This window comes from Emydura macquarii, unplaced genomic scaffold (genome assembly GCF_026122565.2).
Source record: "Emydura macquarii macquarii isolate MOO-44397 ecotype Brisbane River unplaced genomic scaffold, CSIRO-AGI_Emac_v2 contig_2246, whole genome shotgun sequence".
In the NCBI taxonomy this organism is placed as follows: Eukaryota; Metazoa; Chordata; order Testudines; family Chelidae; genus Emydura; species Emydura macquarii.
Window position 1 is genome coordinate 613,180 of NW_027132383.1, and position 20,847 is coordinate 634,026.

The 20,847-nt window shown below is 45.2% G+C and overlaps 1 protein-coding gene across 2 annotated transcripts in view; it reads right to left on the reverse strand.

The window, feature by feature from the left end:
* Positions 1 to 20,847, reverse strand: part of ZC3H3 (zinc finger CCCH-type containing 3) — a 318,307-nt gene that overhangs the window by 61,241 nt on the left and 236,219 nt on the right. Inside the window, exons 9-10 of one of the 2 annotated variants that reach the window (XM_067560072.1) lie at positions 18,130 to 18,261; positions 3,097 to 3,232 (exon numbers count right to left, since the gene is read on the reverse strand). In XM_067560072.1, coding sequence (XP_067416173.1) covers positions 3,224 to 3,232; positions 18,130 to 18,261 — 141 coding nt within the window. In that variant the 3' untranslated portion in view covers positions 3,097 to 3,223. Of the gene's footprint in view, positions 1 to 3,096; positions 3,233 to 18,129; positions 18,262 to 20,847 lie in introns of those variants that run through there. The other variant, XM_067560071.1, reaches the window with a different exon arrangement.

Below are 20,847 nucleotides of genomic sequence, written 5' to 3' on the forward strand. Positions count from 1 at the left end.
AGGTCTGTGGATTGTATAAAAGTTCAGACGCACACCCTGTAAGAGAAATGCCTCTGTGACCCTCCTTTGCAATACACATTCCCAGACTTCCCAGACTTCCCAAACACTAACTTCTAGAAGAGAACAGTTCTTACCTATCCTGCAGTGACTTTTTCTGCTTCAAAGGAGAGCAGAGGAAGTCACTATGATGGGTGTCATGAAAAAAATTACTTGGAAATGGAAATGGTAAAAACGAAAACAAAATTCAGGTGAAGCTCCATACTTAATCCCCTTTGTGTACACACTTTGCTAAGAATTGTTGCATTAACAACAATTATAGCACTTCAGATATCTCCTGTAGCACACAAGCACTGAGAGACTTATTTTCAATCAAATTTGACATAATTCAGCATCCCAGCTTTAGTAGCTCTGAAATATCTGCTAGCAAGAACGTCAACCCAGGGAGTCTTCTACAGCCTTGAGAGTTCACAGGTCTCTTGGTGTCAGTGACCACAAGATCCTACAGGAAAACTATTCTCCTCCCTGATCCCCAGGTGCACGTTGATCCACAGCTGTGGTAGGCCCACAACTATCTCCTGATAGTTAATGATTGGGGTCTTATCAAGTATCCAAAGTGCCACAGTGAAAGGAACATGACTGCCCCCCACACCAGCATGAAGTCAAGAAGGCCCACATATACAGTACAAAATCTTCCCTAAGGGAAGCACATCTCCAGGTATGTTAATGTTCTTTCCAATGCTAGTGCTGTCCTCTAACCTGGAGCAAGAAACCAGATGATGGTGTTAATTCTTCTCTTGCTCCAAAGTCAGGTGATTTTTTTCATCCGAATTTACAAACACCTCCAAACCCAGGAGCCTCAGTCAGAGCCCTCTGAAATAACTGCAACATCCCAGAAAACAAACAGTTCCTGGAAAGAGCTATGGCTTCTGCTGCTTTGTACTGTACGCTCCCACTACTAAAATGGCAGTGGGTGGAAGGAGGTGGAATGGCTGAAGCTTTCCCATTAAGCAAAGGACAGAGACAGAGATCTTTGGGATGGCACAGCCTTTCAGGGGTGTGGTGGTGATCATGAATGGTGCACATCCCCCCAAGTGTAATCAAAGTTATCGGTAAAGAAAACAGCAAGAAACAGCAGCAGCAAATGATTTAAAATGGATTTCTAATTAGCAGCTTAATAATTAATAGTAGTCCGTTGTTATTCATTCTACCTGTGGCGTTTCTATCATCCAAGCATCTCAAAGTGCTTTACCAACAATAATTAGACAGATCTCCCAATGCTCTTGGAATAGACAAGGATGACTTCACCCATCTCCACGATGGAACATGACAGATGTTTAACAGAGCCCAACAATAACAGGACTTTAGGACAGGAAGTGAAGAATAATGTATCCAAATGAAACTGCAGGAGGAAATTAGGGAGGGAGAATGTAATTACAGAGCTGGAATCTAGCCACGAACTCCTCTGTTCTTGCAAAAAGTACCATGGGATCTTAAGTGAGCACACATGCTCAGGGCCTTGGCTTTATATCTCAAGCAAAAGATGTCTCTGCCAGCAGCAGAGTGCATGTTAGTGGCAGGCTGAGCAGTTAACTCAGGACCGATGCAGAGGGAAGAGAGCCACCTACTGAAAAATGAACACAACTACCTGCAGAACTTTGGTGTTCCTTGAGGATTTCCCATCGAAGATGGTGAAAAAGCACAGCGTTGCTTAGCTGGTGGGCTCTCAACAAATTATAGTACAGAGTGGAATAGCTGCAAGCCACAGAAATAGTGAGTGACTACAAAGGAAATCTGTACTGACTGAGCACTGGCCAACAGTGTCGTTGGCAGATAGTTCTAATACAATGACTGAAGAGACACCATGTTTCTAGTTAGCGGACAGCAGAGGACATCAAAATGGGGCCCAGAAAGTACACCCCACAGCCGTCTTCATCTTGCCGCCCACAGAGACTGGAGTTTCCAACAAGCAGTGCTCCATCTTGATCCAAACAGTGGCTATTTGTTTAAAAATTCACTGTTAAGGCAGATTATTGGTAGTTGCCGCTAAGTAAGTTGGGGCTGCTGTTCCTGGAAGGTGGAGCAATTTTCAAGTTAGTGTGTTAGATGCATCTGATAAGAAATGTTATTAAGAATCTGTGAAATTTCCAATAAAAAAGGAAAACTGGGCTAAGACTTAATGGAACTAAATGAATACAAAAGAAAATGAGGTTTGAGCCATAAAGAAAGTCACCTACTGAAATTGTTTGCAGAGAATTAAGCAGTTGACTGCTGCTAAAGCATAAAACATTGTGTCTGGGAAGGGAAACGGTTTTCTTTAAAAGTGGCAGTTCCTTCCACAGACTAATTCGGAAGCTCTGTTAACAAAACGTTCTTGGCTAATGTGTGATTTGCTCTAGCTTTATGTAACTGAAATATTGTGCTGGAATTTGAGACGTCACTTGGGTGCCTCCTTCCCAGAAATCCAACATTTCTAAATTTAACCGCAAAAATCTAGAACTGGCCTCTGATTATCAACTCAAACTAGACCTGTTTTAAAAGGTGATCATGGACTTTTCTGGCCAGGAATTTACTGGAAATCAGGGCAACAGTTTCCTCTGGGAACAAGACCTAAAATTACCTGGCACCTGAATGGGTAAAAAGCTTTAAAGAGCTGCATTTGTATATCAAGCTACTCCACCTCAATCCAGACCTGCAAAACGAAGGCTATTTTTGTCCTGGACTCTCCACACAGCTTTGCCAATGCATTTCCAGACCAACTTACACTAGCTTTGCTATTCCACTACCCCTGTTGCTATCACAGGGTCTCCCCACTACACTTCCAGTCTCTGCAGGTCACAGTGGGAATCAAACCTGAGTTTAGTGTGACAGCGTAGAGCTACCAGACAGGCCAGGTACAAGAGAGAATGAGCTTGGGGATTTTCATTGAATTTCAGCACCGTTTGCCAGTTAGCATTTTCTACCACAGCAGACTTTGTAGGCAGACCGCAGGGTCAGGCATTGTCAATAGTATCTCTGATCAGCTGTGGCAATCTGTTTTAAATAGTGTTATTGTTCTGGAAGGGAATGGTAGCTGGCAGACAACAAAGCACCCAGATCTCCACTTCACCATCATTTATTCCAGTGCACTTCCCCGTCCGGGTATTTTCACAGTAGCCTCGTCGTTTAATCTCACCATGTCGTAGTGTTTAACCGTTCCCCAGGGGGAACAATGTACCCACAGGCTTCAAAGCAGCTGATGGAAACAATATGAAGATAGGCATTTAATGCACCACACGTGCTAACATACACCACAGGGAAAACTTACTTAATAAAAACCACTTTACAAATGCAGCAGTTTAGGGAGACAAAACTTAAACTACTTTTCTTTGCTCCGATGTGCTGTGGGGCGTGGGGTGACTGACCACAGGAAAGCACACCAACAACCCATGGTCAAAACTCCCAGCCCTGCAGATTTTCTCCCGATCCACGGGCGTCTCGGATGTGGTGTGTGCAAACAAGACTATTTTTCTGGGCCCATTTCTCATGACAATGGACAGGGTTGCTGGTTTTCATCAGATATTGACATTATTAGGTTGCCAGGTCATTAGAGCTAGCCACAAATGGCACATTCAAATCCCTTCTTTAAGCACAGAACCACAAAACTGTAAGTTCTTTGGGGCAGTGACTGTGTGTGTGTGTCTGGTGCATGGCCGGCAGGTAAATCATAAAATCCTCCCCCCTGCACACTTCCCTCCTCCCCCCTTTGTCACCCCACTTTTCACCTGCTCTCACTTTGACGCTCTCTTTACTCAGTGCTTTGTTAGATTGTACGCTCCTCTGAGCCAGAAACTGGCTCTTATTTCAGGGGTCCCCAGATATGTTCATAGTGTAGACAGCAACTAAATATAGAGGTTGTCTCACAGGTCCCTCCCCTCCCTTCACCCCCACACCAGCCCATTCATGAGTACATATTATCTCCTTTGCCATTCCAGCCCCCGGGCATGTATTTAATGCATGTTAGCCAACTTTTAATGATGTAACTTGGTGCTGACTCTCCTCCTTGTGTCCCCCCATCTGCCTAGCCAGCTCCCTGGACTACCGGCCAGTCATCCTCAGCCAGTTCTCAGTTTGAGAACTGCTGCCTTATTTTATTCCTGCTAGAAGCCATGTGCCCAGCTATGGCACAGCTGTATTTAAACAATATTCATTTAAAGACACACATTTATATAAATATCACTGAAGATTAGTCATCCAGGGCCAAATCCTCAGTGGATCTAAGTAAGTATAATTCCTTCCATGCTGATTTACACCAGCTAAGAATATGTTTCTCAGTATATGTGGCATACAAACAAGCATCTAACGACTAGAGTGACTGGCATGCTAAACACCTAAGACAGACAGATCTGTTGGAGCGGTGTTGTCTGGTTGTAATTTAGACTGCACGTTCCTCTGGTCAAGGTGGAGTCTCCCTCTCTGGCTGCACAGTGCCAAGATGTAGTTGGCAGAGCAGTACTGGACTATAATAACAACGGTGCCGGCTGGGGTGGCAGCAGTAGATGCTGATGTCCTGACAAGCTGCCATAACCTGACACGTACGACTCGAGCCGGAGGCCAGGAAGAAGTGTCTGTTCTTTCTACTGCAGAGCGGGTCAAATGGATTAAATTGCAGCAGTCTGCCCACGCGCAGTGTGGGCAGTTCCCTCTCTCGCAAATGAAGCGTGCTCCTCTGTCAACAAGGGGGGGGGGGGGGACACTCAGGTCAAGGGCTCAGATAATGGGACAGCGCCTCCGTGGAACAGTTCCACTCACACTTCTGCCAGAACAGCGGCCGAGGGAAGGCTTCAGGCACTCTCGATGGACAGGTTCACTGAGAGATTAGGTGATGCAGAGAGGGGATGGGAGAGAATGGGGCCTTTCACACACATTCACCGCTGGCTAATATTCTGCAAAGAGAGAAGCCTTCTCGTGGCAACCTGCCCTCCCTAGCCCTAAGCCTGTGTGCAGGCCACGAGAGAGCTTGGGCGAGAGGTAATGAAGGGACGCGTTAAGCAGTGACAATTCTGGCTCTGTAGTTATGCCTCTCGTCTTACTTATCTTTACCGGCACATGAGCTGCTTATTCCCCCGGGTCCGTTTATTAGAACCGAATCATCCCTGGCTGTCTGCAGCCCCCCTGCTCTCAGCTCTCCAGGTCACTGAGCTGTTCCCCATGTGTGTTTCCTGCCTCCTCCCATCTGGGTCTCACCTCAGTGCCCAGTTTGAATTGACACCCAACAAGCCAGAACACCATGCAGGGAAGGCCTTTCAGCTTCCCTTGTTAAAACAGTCTGAAAACGCTAGAGAGAGCCCAGGACCAGGCTGTAACTAGCAGAAAGCATCTCTGCAGAGCCTGCAGCGCAATGGACTCTTCCCACTGAGACAGAAGCAGTCACACAGTGACGTACAGACTGCAGGACATATGGACTGTAGCTTGAAAAATCTCTACGGAATGACATGCAATGGATTGGACATGCCCTGCGAGGTCTTTTCCAGCCCTAAGTCTCTAAAGGGGTCTTGGAACAATTGCTTCCTGCTCCCCTGTCGTTTTTCTCCGAATCCCTGGGTAGAAGCAACTGTCAGAGAGACACTATATGACTGGATGGATCAGCTCAGATGTGATGTAGCAATTCCTATGTCCCTGAGAGCCAATGAAAGCCAGCACATTCCTGATGATGGGAGAGAATGTGAACCATGGCAGAGAGTTTACCATGGAATGTTAACACATCATAAAAAGTTCCAGTCCAGATGTGGTGCTAATTGCCAGGAGCAGCTCACTGGAAATCTGCAAATCCTGGAGTAAGAGAGTTGGTGAGTGTTACATTCTTTTTCTCGTAGGCAGACTTCAGGGCTCGATGTCCAGGTTCCATAACTAGAGGATAGCCCCTGTATCAAGGGTGGCTAGGCGTTGTAATCGCTCTACAGATGTCGAGTTGGGCACTCTTCCATCATGTAAGCCTCTATCTGCAATGCTGCACCATAGTCACAGTGCAGAGAGGAAACTGTGTCAGTCCGGTGCATAGTTGTGGCAACTCCGGATGAGGCAGAGCCTGTTGAGTCTGGTCCAGGATCTACAATCAAATGGACAAGGAGGCAGGTGCAACAATGGACTCCTGAATTTCCTTAATGAGGTAGACTCTTTCCCATCGATGCTTCCACTCTGTAAGAGGGCTGTTTTCAGCTCCTTCCAGGAGTTCATGAGCTGCTGTAACAAAGCGGTGTCGAAAGCTCAGCCGTGGTGTCGCACCCCTTTCTGCAGGAGTGGGATTCCTCCCTTGTATATGAATCATAGAATCACAGAATCATAGAATATTAGAGTTGGAAGGGACCTCAGGAGGTATCTAGTCCAATCCCCTGCTCAAAGCAGGACTAACCTCAGCTATATCATCCCAACCAGGGCTTTGTCAAGCCTCAGCTTAAAAACCTCTAAGGATGGAGATTCCACCACCTCCATAGGTAACCCAATCCAGTGCTTCACCACCCTCCTAGTGACAAACTTTTTCCTAATATCCAACCTAGACCTCCCGCCCTGCAACTTGAGACCGTTGCTCCTTATTCTGTCATCTGCCACCACCGAGAACAGCCTAGCCCCATCCTCCCTGGAACCCCCTTCAAAGCCGCTATCAAATCCCGCCTCATTCTTCTCTTCTGCAGACTAAACAAGCCCAGTTCCCTCAGTCTCTCCTCATAAGTCCTGTGCTCCAGCCCCCTCATCATTTTTGTTGCCCTCCGCTGCACTCTCTCCAACTTGTCCACATCCTTTTTGTAGTGGGGGGCCCAAAACTGGACACAATATTCTAAATGCGGCCTCACCAGTGCTGAATAGAGGGGAATAATCACTTCCTGTGACCTGCTGGCAATGCCCTCCTAATGCAGCCCAATATGCTATTAGCCTTCTTGACAACCAGGGCACACTGCTGACTCATATCCAGCTTTTCATCCACTGTTACCCCCAGGTCCTTTTCTGCAGAGCTGCTGCCCAGTTCGTCGGTCCCCAGTCTATAGCTGTGCATGGGATTCTTCCTTCCTAAGTGGAGGACTCTGCACTTTTCTTTGTTGAACCTCATCAGATTTCTTTTGGCCCAATCCTTCAGTTTGTTTAGGTCACTCTGTATCCTATCCCTACCTTGCAGGGTATCTACCACTCCCCCCAGCTTAGTGTCGTCCGCAAACTTGCTGAGGGTGCAGTCTACCCCATCCTCCAGATCATTAATAAAGATGTTGAACAAAACCGGCCCCAGGACCGACCCCTGGGGAACTCCGCTTGTGACCGGTTGTCAGCTAGACATGGAGCCATTGATCACTACTCGTTGAGCCCTATGCTCTAGCCAGTTCTCTATCCATTTTATAGTCCATATGAGCAGACCTTCGAGCTGGCACTGCATGTTGTTTCCTGTCCAAGAATCTGGCATTGGTCAACAGGAAATGTGGTAGGTTGGTTTCATCTGTCACAGTTCTGCAGGCAGCTTTAACAGCAATGGCATCTCAGCAGAGGTCTGGTGGAGCTATGTGAACTAGCACATACAACCTGGAGAATTCAAGCAGCCACCAATAACACAGGTAGCCAAATTCAGCGGTGGCAACTAGCTAAGTGTGGCAACTGTGCAGCTGGAGCAAACACCAGGGCCGATACAGATGTAGGAAAGACCAAAGCATCTTCTGGCCGGAGATTCAGGATAGTTTTCCTGTCAAGGCGGTACGGAAAGAGATCTTCATTTTCCAGTATTCTAGGTGAGGCTGATATGTCAGGCTACGGTTGAGTTTTACTCCCAAGTAGATGTCAACTGGTTGGAATGGTGGTAATTGCCCTTGTACACATATCAAGAGTGTTACATGAGGACTGGAGTCATGCAATCATGAATGGGCTGGGAGATGTGTGTATGTATTTTGCACAGCGGCGACTGGTGGGGAGGAGATCTGCAGAGTTGAGTGGGCAAGAAGGATCCACAAGCCAATCGCTCCACTGAGCTGTTGTGCAGACTATGAAGTTTTTGCACTTTATCAGCAAACACTCAGGACAGATGAGAGGCAGAGATGGAAGGGGAGGCCGCACAATATAAGCCTTGTCCTTCATTGATTTTTCACATGTGGTGGGGGTAGCAAAAGGAAGGAATTTAAAGTGGGATTGCAGAAAACTACTAGAGATCCACTGGAAATGCTAAAAGACCCCTAGCAGACGTCTGAACGTAGGAACCATCAAGCTGCATGCTCTTGTCCACATCCATAGTTTACCCAGACAGCAACCTTGCTTTTTACGGGAATTTGGGGGGGAAATGGAGTCAAACTGTGAGAAAGAGTGCTCAATTCTTCTATCCCCGTAGTACAGACTTATTCTGGCATGTGTGGAAATGGAGAAGGGAAGAAGGCCTGTTTTGGAATACCGTGTCCAATTTTGGGCCCCCCACTACAGGAAGGATGTGGACAAATTGCAGAGAGTCCAGCGGAGGGCAACAAAAATGATGAGGGGGCTGGAGCACAGGACTTATGAGGAGAAGCTGAGGGAACTAGGTTTGTTTAGTCTGCAAAAGAGAAGAATGAGGGGGCATTTGATAGCAGCCTTTAAATATCTAAAGGGGGGTTCCAGGGAGAATGGAGCTAGGCTGTTCTCAATGGTGGCAGATGACAGAACAAGGAGCAACGGTCTCAAGTTGCAGTTGGGGGTGGGTCTAGGTTGGGTATTAGGAAAAAGTTTGTCACTAGGAGGGTGGTGAAGCACTGGAATGGGTTACCTAGGGAGGTGGTGGAATCTCCATCCTTAGAGGTTTTTAAGGTGTGGCTTGACAAAGCCCTGGCTGGGCTTATTTAGTCGGGGTTGGTCCTGCTTTGAGCAGGGGATCGGACTAGATACCTCCTGAGGTCCCTTCCAACCCTAGTCTTCTATGAGTCTATGATTCAAAGAACCTGTGTTTCCATCATCTAGCCACACAACTGTGTTTAGCACCAACCTTGCTAGCAGACATGGCGACACTTCAGAAAGGACGCATACAGAGTGAATGAACATGCATCTGAAGAGATGGAAGCAATCAGAAGCCATATCGCCAACCTCAACCATTCAAAAATCGTAAATCAGACCCACAAAATCATGAGATTGAACTGAGATTGAAAAAGAATCATCTGGGTTCTTTGTATTTGCCTTTTAGTTTTCGAGCCTGTAGGGTGCATGTTTTCAAACTTTTCTGTACAATTACGAAGGCTAGAAACTTATCTTTAAAAGAAAAAAAAAAGGAACCTGAGATTCTCACATATTCACAGGAATCCAGGAGCTGGGGTTTTAAGTAAAACACAACATATTGCAAGATTTGCAATAAAATCATGAGTGCTGGCAACGCTGTATGTTTTACAAATTAATTTCTGCTTATGAAGCCAACATGCTCATCAGTATTCACACACAGAACCGTGTACTTAGGTACTTACCCATGTCAGGGACACAGATCAGTTTTAGCTATAAGACGTGCCCACATCTACCAGAATGAGGTTGTTTTTTTTTTTATATTATATGGACCTGTGCTCATGTGCCAGCGTTTCTAAGATTAGAAAAAGTGGTTTACAAAACTTTATGTGACTAGACACTTTTTTCATGACTTCAAAAATGCAGTTCAAATTATTTGTATTTTTAAATTTCAACATTCCCTAGCTGTGTGGCAAATCTATACCGAGGCCTCAGGCTAGTATACAGGACCCAGGAAATAAGATGGACTACAAACAGGAGATGAAAGTTATCAATCTAGCTTCATTCCCCAAGCTTAGTGAAGGGTAAGAAAAGCGAACAGGAGCGTGTGGTATTTAATGATTAGAGCAGAGCGCTTGGCATTATGGCTCTTGAGTTCTAGTCCCAGCCCTGACAGACTCACCATTAGCGCAAAGATTATACGAGCTAATAAGGAGTCCCCTTCAGGCTGACCTACGGGGAGCCCTGTTGAGTCCGTTGTTCCCAGAAGTTGCTCTTTGTATATGTTACAATGTCTAGCCTTTTCTATTCGTTCCTGCAACCGCACACAATTCAGAAGTGACCTCGGAAGCTTCCATGTTGTTTTATTAACATCATGACCCCCTGCAATCTGATCTGTGCAGGTGAACCTTTACGCCCACTGAAGTCAATTGGGCTTAGCCTGGGTGTCAGAGGCTGTCTCTGAAGATTTGATTTAAGACCTCAAACCTGCATGTGCAGTATTTTTTTTTCCATTCCCCACACCCTTTCCCCAGAGTTCAATCTACACAATGCAATACACTGACAGACTTGTATTCCACTTTGAGTGGCACTTCACTCGATCAGGACTTAGTAGAACTTCACTGTTCTCCATTATTTTCAGACACCCATGTGCTCTGGCATCTGGCTTCCTGCTTTTGTTTTTAATTTAACTGTTCACAATAGAGAGAAATAGCAATTCACCTCCAACCACCTGCTCCACAACAACTTGTCATGGGAAAACCCTCCTTCAGCTATGAGCCATAATCAAACAAGCAGTTGACCAAAGAGACATGACTTTTGCCATGCTGGGAAGGCTGGTAAATACAGTTTGTGGCCTCCAGTCCTCAAGAGTACACCTCTAAGAATCCCTCAGTGGATGCTAGCCATCATGATAGTGCATGGAGAGAGAGGAGATCTAGTTTCTAAAGTAGTACAGTGCATAATACGGAGTGTCTCAATAACCTCACAAAGTGTATAGTTAAGATACATACAACTGTGTGTTTACAGCTGATTGTACTATCAGAGAGAAGAGCTCCTATCACATGAAATCAGAAGAGAAAAGCATGGAGAATTATACTTCTACTGGCTGCTCAGCCACCATGATGTTAGTTTCTGTGCTCCCCTTTAGTAAGTTACATGTACACCCTAGCATGGGTTTTTCCACCACCCTCATTTAGCACCTCTGCTTTTTTTAGCTCAAGACAGAACAATTGGGTAAGACACCGGAGAGCTAGGTTCTAGACTCACTACTAATTCTGTCCTGTAAATTATTAATGGTGTGTATAATGCTGCCTTATTAAGGACTTATGTGTATACTTGTAAAAGAATTGTTCCATCTTTAACAGATCAGATGACTTCTAATCTCTACAATTTACTACTACAACGGGGAAAACATGTTGGTAATTTGGGAAAGAAAGATTAAAGCTCCCTCAATCACATCTCATTTATTAGCAGTTACTGTTTCAGTCAGAGTGCACTGAAACTGTAAAAAAACTGGCATAATTTTCATTAAAAGCTCCTATAACGTGTATGCATAGTATGCAGTCCAAAGCTGTAATCCGGGAGATGAGCAAAGGTTGATTTGATCATCCTGAGTGTCCTAGAAGAAATTCTAAAAAGTACTTAAGATGAGACACTGGAAGCAGCATGCAATAAATTATAAATAATAATGGATATTTTTTATGGGCGTCTAATAAAAATCAGAAAGGGGACTTCTTCAGTGAAATATAATGAGGTACATAGGACTGCAGGGAAGGGCAGGAGAAGTAGTGGGAGAGGCAGATTAGAACCTCAGGGCCCACACAGCTAATTTTCTAATCATTGAGCATCCTTTTTTGAAGTTTCTTTTTAAATTATGTAACATCAACACAAGCCCACTTCCTCTCCTCATCCTTTCACAAGTAAAATTGCAGATGGTACGGCTCTGCTGCATCTCGGACACAGAAACACAGAACAAGAAGCGATTTACTCCCGTCCTAAATTATTCAAAAGAAAAGGGACTGCGCATCTTTAACAAGCCATCATTTTATGAAGCAAGGTTAACATTTTTACTTGATTCAGTAGAATATTATAAACTCTCTCGGGTCCATTTGAGGACTTTCTTCTTTGAGCAAAAGAAACAGACTCAGCACTTTTTATATTATTTAGAGAATAAAATTAACCCTCAATGTCCCAAGCTGGTATTTCTCCTCCCCAGTTAAATATGGCATGCTCAGCAATTTCCCCCCATATATAATTACAGGCTGCTATCCATCATCTGTTGGAGAATGCTTTTCTGACACTCCAAAAGTGACGCAGTAAGCACTTCTGCTAATAGAATAAATATTCTAAATATCTCTTTTATATTTTCATTTAAATTGGAATATTTTAAAATAATTGTACACACAGTGCCTAGATAGCTAGTCCTGCGTTTGGAGTCAGACAGATGGCCAGATTACTTTATTTCGCCAAGGAGGGAATGTTTACTCTGCACCCAGTCCCCTCCCCCCCTGCCACCAAATGTAATTAGATGAAGATTAATTGATTAGCATTTTTCTCCTGTGCTGCTGATATTCCGCTCACCTTATAGCGCTTCCTTTTTTGCTTTCGTCCTCCCTTTTGATGGTTCTGCTTTGCAGTTGTCTGTCCTATGGAATCTGTATATTTTATACTGCTTTAGCAAGTCCATCAGGTATAATCCTATGTTACATGGTCTGAGACAATGCATGGGCCTGTTCCATTAATGGTGAAACAGAAGGCCAGACAGGTATTTAAAAGACTTCCTCCTGACACCACAGTATCTGAGGACCTGTTGCTTCAACTTTGCCTCTCTACTCCCCATGTCCCCACATGTATGTCAGTCCAGCCTCAGGGAAAAGCCCACGGCCACAGTGATGGGGTTATGCACTGTGGGTAAAACTACTGGAGCGTCTGTGGACTCCATTTCTACAGAAACAACAGATTCAGAGCTGAGCAGCAAGTTTCTGGATTGTAGCCTCATGAGCAAGAGTTGTAACCTTGACCAAAGGGTAGGAAAAATGAAACAAGCCTCCTCAGGCTCCATTCCAGAGCAGCACATCCTCAGGCGTACGGTAGGTAAGTTCCTAATGGACAGTAGCCTACAATGTTAAGGGGAAAACCTTTAAGACCAAGAAGTATGCAAACCTGTGTTTAGGCAGACACTTATTCACATGGAACTATTAAATGCAATAAAATAATATCATCCTATTGGGATGGTGTCCTGAGATTTGGCAAACTTGATATCAACGAACTATTACTTCATTAGTCGTTTGTTTTTCAACTGAAGAGTCACTGTTCACAAAGTTCCTGTCAGGTTTAAATATGGTGCCCAGGCATTCCAACTAAGAGAGGTGGCTTTTTCCTGAAGTCCATACCTCGCAGCATATACACCTCCTGTTTCATGACTGAAAGCAGCTGTGAGAGAAAAAAACCCATTTTGGAGGCACTTATCTGACATCTTTTCTCTACCAAAGGCTCACAAAACATGTCCTAATTATTATGGGTACATTTCATGGACCGGAATAGATGACTTCTCTTAGAAGCACAGACAAACAGAAGTTAACTGAATAAGCGTAAGATTCTGAAGGACAGTATGACATAATGTAGACAGTGGTGAAATGGACTGTCAGAAAACCCACTGCAATAGCTGATGCTACAATGGAACAGGCAAAAATCTCAGATTTATAGCGAAAGGGCATAGCGCAAGGGCTGGGTGTCTTTCAGAATCTTTGCCATTTCCAGCCAAGGACATTGTTTATTCTGTTTTCAAATTAATTGCCCAACTCTTTATGAACTCTGACTCCCTGCTTTCAAAGAAGGAAGGGCTCTGACATGACAATATCCTTGGAAAGCATGGCCTGCCTAAATGGGTCTGAGATGGGAACTGGAGGACCAGAACCAATGTCAGTTCATATCCTTGCTCACCACAACTGTAAGAGATGGGAGATGAAAGGGTAACTGCTATAGTAAAAGGTAAAGCAAAGCCCACAGAATTAATGTGAGTAGATAGGGGGAATCTTAAACAGAGGAAGGAGAGAAAGCACGAGCAGGTACCCAAAGTGTAGCTCTCAGAGTCAGAAAGCCATAAGGGGTTAATTTAGAACTGCAGGAGGCATTCTAGAAGGCTGGAGCGTGTGAAAAGTTCTCCAGTCCCACAAAGCGGGTGCTTGAGAAGCAAGATAACTAAGTTTATGGGAAAGGAATTGAGACACCTTACAACCTTACAATTGAGACACTTTTCCAGCCAACACATCTACAACAGCTACAGGGAACATGTTAAATGAGAGGTCTCTCTCTGAAAGACACATCAGGTTTCTGTCTAATGAAGGTTGAACCTCGAATAGTTCAGAAGTTCAAGTTTCCACAAACTAGGGCAAATCTATGGTCTAGAAATGCAGCTAGAAACTTCATACGCTCAGGCTCCCACCAGAATTCCTAGGATAGAAATATTACAGAAACTACCTCTTCGCTTGGCATGTCAGTATTTCTACCTCATGCCCTAGCAGAAGCTAGGAAGTGCAGACACAAGCTTACCAAATGCTGAACAAAAGAAGTTCCCTGAATAATTTTGAACTTCAAAAATAGTTTGGGGTTTGCTTCAAGTTCTGGGCAAATGATCAGATCTGGTCTTATTTGAGTCAATGTGTCCATCTTTGTTAGTATCTGCCCTCCAGGCCACAGTGCTAGAATACCCCAACGGGAAACCGGTGAGCCATGTTAAAAGAGAAATTGGAAAACAGGAATCTCTTGGTCACACAAATACGATGTTGCCTTAGTGTGGCATCAGTTTGAAGTCTATAACCTTTTAACCAATTATATCTTATAGTTACAGGACGTGTGTGTATGAGAGAGAGAATGTTGGTCTTTTCCAGTACTTCCGAACCTGTGCTCCATGGATCGCCACCGATTCAGGTGGTCACGTGGTACTGGCTCCCCTTATTTTCATCTGCTATATCACTTCAAGAGCAGCTAAATATATATCCAATACTTTCCTGATACGAATTTTCCGCAGTTGCTGAAGCTGCCCCAGGGGTGTTTGGGATCAGCGGGGAGGCAGTCTCCTACAAATGATGGGATGATGACTGGAAATGGCATTGGCCTGTGTGTCTTGGATGGGAGGAGCAAGAGTCCATGAGAGATGCTCTCTATTACACTGTAGGTTAGACTACAGAAAAGCTTGGGATCCCCTAGACTATAAAAGCCATTATCTGGCAGGAGACTTCAGGCTACTAGAGGATTGAGAACTGAGCTCATTAGTTTTATCATGGCTTATTCAGAAAGCTTTGATCACCCTGTTTTAAATTCATACATTAAATTCTGTCCCTTCTATCATAACCATTTTATTTTCTACAGCTTCCTCTTATTGATTTTTAATTTCTATTTCCATTAATCAAAATGTATCAAAGTTCAGACCATTCAGACCTTTAGGTAAGACTGAAGATTACATGTATTTGTGAATGATCTTATAATTATTACTTTGTTGACAATAGTTAGTTAGTTTTACACCGTCACTTTCATACTAGAGATCCGACTTAAATTTCTTTTTGTTTTTGCATCTGTAAATAGCTGCTGGTACAATTTTGCAGGTGCAAATTCATCTGCAAATAACGTACGTTAAAAGTATTCGTGTCCCCATCTGGGCCTGCAATAAACACAATAAACACAGTGTCGTCAATGGCACTTCACCTGCGAAATTGGACTCGGTTATTTGCTAGCACAAAGTGAAGGCCAAGGTAAGATGTCTTTTAAAAAGTTACCTGTGTAACTGAGCCATGGAATTGCAAAGACCCCATTGAAAATCATTGCAGCTTTTATCCAAAGCAGCAGTAGAATGAATAGAACTATGGTACAAAAAAGAGTGGTATGTAAAGCCATGTGTCTTGGAACAGTGGGGAAAAGGGAAATATTGATTACCCTTCTCACTTAGTTCAACCAAGCCACATAACTAAGCTGGGGGGAGTGGTAGATACCCTGCAAGGTAGGGATAGGATACAGAGTGACCTAAACAAACTGGAGGATTGAGCCAAAAGAAATCTAATGAGGTTCAACAAAGAAAAGTGCAGAGTCCTCCACTTAGGAAGAAAGAATCCCATGCACAGCTATAGACTGGGGACCGACGAGCTAGGCAGCAGCTCTGCAGAAAAGGACCTGGGGGTAACAGTGGATAAAAAGCTGGATATGAGTCAGCAGTGTGCCCTGGTTGGCAAGAAGGCCAATGGCATATTGGGCTGCATTAGGAGGGGCATTGCTAGCAGGTCACGGGAAGTGATTATTCCCCTCTATTCGGCATTGGTGAGGCCGCATTTAGAATATTGTGTCCAGTTTTGGGCCCCCCAATACAAAAAGGATGTGGACAAGTTGGAGAGAGTCCAGCGGAGGGCAACAAAAATGATTAGGGGGCTGGAGCACAGGACTTATGAGGAGAGGCTGAGGGAACTGGGCTTGTTTAGTCTGCAAAAGAGAAGAGTGAGGGGGGATTTGATAGCGGCCTTTAACTACCTGAAAGGGGGTTCTAGGGAGGATGGGGCTAGGCTGTTCTCAGTGGTGGCAGATGATAGAACAAGGAGCAACGGTCTCAAGTTGCAGGGAGGGAGGTCTAGGTTGGACATTAGGAAAAAGTTTTTTACTAGGAGGGTGGTGAAGCACTGGAATGGGTTACCTAGGGAGGTGGTGGAATCTCCATCCTTAGAGGTTTTTAAGCTGCGGCTTGACAAAGCCCTGGTTGGGATGATATAGCAGAGGTTAGTCCTGCTTTGAGCAGGGGGTTGGACTAGATGAGGTCCCTTCCAACCTGAGGTCCCTGAGGTCCCTTCCAACTCTAATATTCTATGATTCTATGATTCTATGATAACGTCCACAGAGAAAAGAAAGCTCTACAAAGCCGTGAAGCAGCCAAAGTTCCTAGTCCCAGACGGGTCTGGCTCACTATTCTGGCCAACAGCACAACTGGAGTGAAGAACCGTTATTCAGGCCCAGGATCCGAAGAACAGAGCTCATGTGCATTGCCTGTCAGCACAGGTTTCCCTGAAGACCAGACGGGGCATCTCACTGACGCGCACCACCTCCAGTCCAGCCCTTTGAACATGTTTCGGGAGATGGAGGGGCTCACCTACCATCCCCAAAGCCAGACATTTCTGTGAAGCTCTGACTTTGCCAAGTGACTCGTCACAGCCTTGCCTAGGACAGCAGGAAGGGAACAGGTCCCCTGCAGGCTATATGTAACTGAGAAACTAAGCAGACTTTGGACCTCTGGGTAGCATACTCTTTAAGCAGCCTAGGGAGACAGTGAAAGGTCTCAGAGTGGAAAGATGTCAGACCAAGCTCAGCTGTTATTTCTAGTGCGTGAAGTCCAGATCACTCCTATTTAAATGGACGTTTCCGAGACTTCTCCATGTCTCTCTCTAGGATAGCCATGTTCCTTCACCCTGCTACTCTTGCTATGCATAGTGGCATTGGCTAAAGTGTGAGGAACTCAGGGACAGCTTTGCACAGCCACTCTAGGTCCCACTAGGGACCTCCCTGCGTCAATCTGATTAACACGGGAGGCATCCGGATATGACGGTGATGGCCACCAGGACAAAACTCTCAGACAGACAGCAAGAGACAGACAGACAGACAGACAGACAGACAGACAGCAAGAGATGCCCTGAGTTCTAGGATGTTTCGCAACACTGAGACAGACAGGCAGGCAGGCAGGCAGACAGAGACAGAGATGCCCTGAGTTCTAGGATGTTTCGCAACACTGAGTTTTAAATGAGAAAGGGTTGCCTCAAAAGAGACCTGCCTTCAGTTCTCACCTCTGCCATGGACCTCCTGTATGTGACCTTGGGAAAGTCACTTAATGCCTCTGTGCCTATGTTCCCTGTCTGTAACAGGGAAGGAATAATCCTCTCTTTCGCCCACCTCTTGCCTGTTTTATCTTTATACTGTCAGCTCTTCAGGGCAGGAACTGTGTCTCACAACACATCCAGCACCTCACACTGTGCGACACCGATCTCAGCTGGGACTTTAGGTGCAACTGTAATCCTGTACAACCAACAACACTAAGCGATGGACGTTTTGCAGAAACTCAAAGATCCCTGAAAACCCTTAAGAATTCCACCCAGGCGGATCTGATAGGATAGTAAGCTGATGGCACCAGGCTGCAGCATCTTTGCTTCTTTTTTCTGGGTGTAAGGAAACAAAGCCATTTTGCCCATAAACCTTTTGAAATGCACAGGATTGCTGTTTATCATGTCCAGGTGTTCAACAGCTTTCGGCTCTACTACTCCCCTCGGTGCCATAACCAGTATGAAAAACAGCTTGTGGGTTACCAACACACCTAAGAAGTGGTGCAATTCACTCCTGCAGACGCGCGGCAGCAGCATATCAATCACAGCAGTCAGTGGAAACAGAGAAAGACGCACTGAGAGCTAGTCACCTATTTACCTTTTCTCCCAGAGGGCAGTAGCCTTTGAGGAAATCCTGGCACACTTCAGCTTTCCTGGACACGTAGACATGGCTGTAGGGGCAGTCGCTGTTGTTGCAGATCCCTTTCAGGAAGTATGAGCACACTGGCATCTGCAAGGGTAGAATGATAAAACTGTTCACCCCCCTGCGTAGATTAGGAGCTGTTCCAACACCCAGAACTGAAATAAAACCATGACACACATAAAATAAATATATGCCTTTTGCCAGCCACTGATCCTGGGGGTATTTTTAGATCTTCTATCGGTCTCTTGCAGCATGTTCTCTGACATTACATGGTCCCAGTGTATATATGCAGGGGGCAAACACACGGTTTTAGCATCTTTCAGGATAGTGCAGAATGGAGTGGAATTAATGAAATTGCTATCATGCTGGAAAGTGCCACTTTACAATACGATGAAGTGATGGGGGAATCACTAATAAACTCATATATGTCACTGGTGGGGCCTGACTGGCATGGGCTGAGTCAGACTGAGCTTCCTTTGCCACCATAAAGCTGCCAAAGCTCCTGACTAACCTTGAATTGGAGAGAAGCAGGCTGCTGCTCTCCAGATTCTTTCACTTGAAACCCTTGTAAGCAAAAGTCTCACTGGCAGAGGCTTAAATATAGTTTTTAGGGAGCCCTGAGTCTGGCATTCCCTGGAGATGGAACTTCAGCATTGGGAGCAGAACGTCAGCGCTCAAAGAGCTTGGTCTGATACAGAGGTTCTCAACCCAGGAGTCAAGACCCCCAGAGGGTCCAAACAGGGGCCAAAGGTGTCTCACCTTGATCTTCCCCTGTTGCTAATCAGGAATGAGGGGCTTGGCTAGATGGGAAAGGGTTCCATCAAGAGGTCCCGCCATGGAGAAGATTGAGAATCAATCTTTTAACATATTTTAATGCTTCCTTCACCAGCAACTGTCTCGCTTTAAACCCAGATTTCAGAACTGTTTTCCCTAGGGTGTGTGACCTGGGGCGACCTAGACCGCTGGAAGTCTCTGTCTTGGCTAGAAAAGAAAGAGGACACACCACTGCAGTGTATGTTTCGTCACTTTAAAAGGTGACCAAGTAGCAGAACGCCCTGGGCGAGAGTGAAGGGAAAAGGACTGATTCTTTCTCTCGTTCTGCAATGAGATACAAGTGCATCAGACAACCGGCTGGACCTCAGATCTTCAGGCAGCTCTCGACAGAATGCATATTCCAGGAGTCATTATTTACAGCCGTTTTGTGATACTACAAGCGAAGTGAAACGGTGAGAGATCAAGGATCCTTATGGTCATGCCTCAAACCACAAACTTTACCTTCAGCCAGCTGTTATCATTAAACACAAATTACCAGCCTGCTGTGATATTTCAGATTTTTCACTCACCGGCTGCTGCATGCAACTTCCCAAACTCACTAGCCAGTTACAAATTTGTGCTTTTGCCCGTAAGAGAACTTAACTCTCCTTAGCCCTGTGGATCTGTGCCAACCCCCTGCTCGCAGATGGCAATGTGCAGTTTCCAAAGCTGCTGTTACGGTCCATTCGTCCTCCCCTCCCTGTGCTTTGCTCTTCATTCCTGATACCCCCGCTGCTCACCTAAATGCAAAATGTACTTACTGTACAGCAAAATATCAATCTCTCAGTTCACTGGTATCATCCTAGTCCTGCAGGTTCAAGTATCCCCAAACCAATATTTACAATTCTGCAATAACTGCAGCGGATGTTCTATGGAAAAGTTCCTTTCCCTGAAGGGCAGATTAGGGTTTTCACTAAATTGGCTCACTTGAGTGAGACAGACAGAGGGGGGCAGGGGTAGGAGTAATATAAAGGAAAGAAAACAAAGAAGAAGAGTTTATTTGTAATCGTCTTTTAACTGCAGACATTACCAGAAAGGACAGGGCTGCAGGGCTATCCTTTTTGTTGGTGGTGGTGTGACCGTAAACGATTCCTTTAATGTAGTTTTTGATACAGAACCCAAATTAGCTCTAATAAAAAGGGATAATAAAGCCGGCTCTTATACAAAACTAAACTCCTCCTAGCTGTCAAGCCTGAACCATTATCAAGAGGAAGCCACATTCTCATTTCAATTAACCTTGTTTGCACCCCACTACGTCCACGCAAATAACAATAACATTAATTCAAGGCACTGGTGCGGGGCGTCCACATTAGACAGCTTTGAATATGTACACGCTCTGGAGCTGGCAGCTAATGAACCTGAAACGCAATGTGAATTTCCAAATTGCTCACAACAGAGTTTTGAAGCTCTATTAGGGAGAAAAATGCTGATTCTTTTCAAGTTCCTCAAGGAGAAAAGCTGTTGTAACAGCAGCATGCCTCTGCCCAAGTCCTAGCCTCTTGCTAACCTTCATTCGCAAACCCATTCATTCACATTTACCGTTCTCCCTAAATCATCAGGAAGAGGCAGGCCTGCTTCCCTGCGCAGCCCCACAACGCGACAGCAATTTCAGATCCACTCTTGACCAAGCTGGCTTTGTTCTGGATGCCTGCTTCCAAAAGGGACTGTGGGCTGAACCTTCATCCCACACCTTTACCTGCTCTCCAGTCAATACCTCCCTTGCTTGCTCTGCCACTGATACTGTAAAGGCTGCTTTGCTTTCCAGACTGCACGCAGGGAACCAGTGGCAAATGAAACTGATCTCCCTCTAGGTATACATAATCCTGTGTCAATGCTGGGGATGGAGTAGGTGCCTCAATG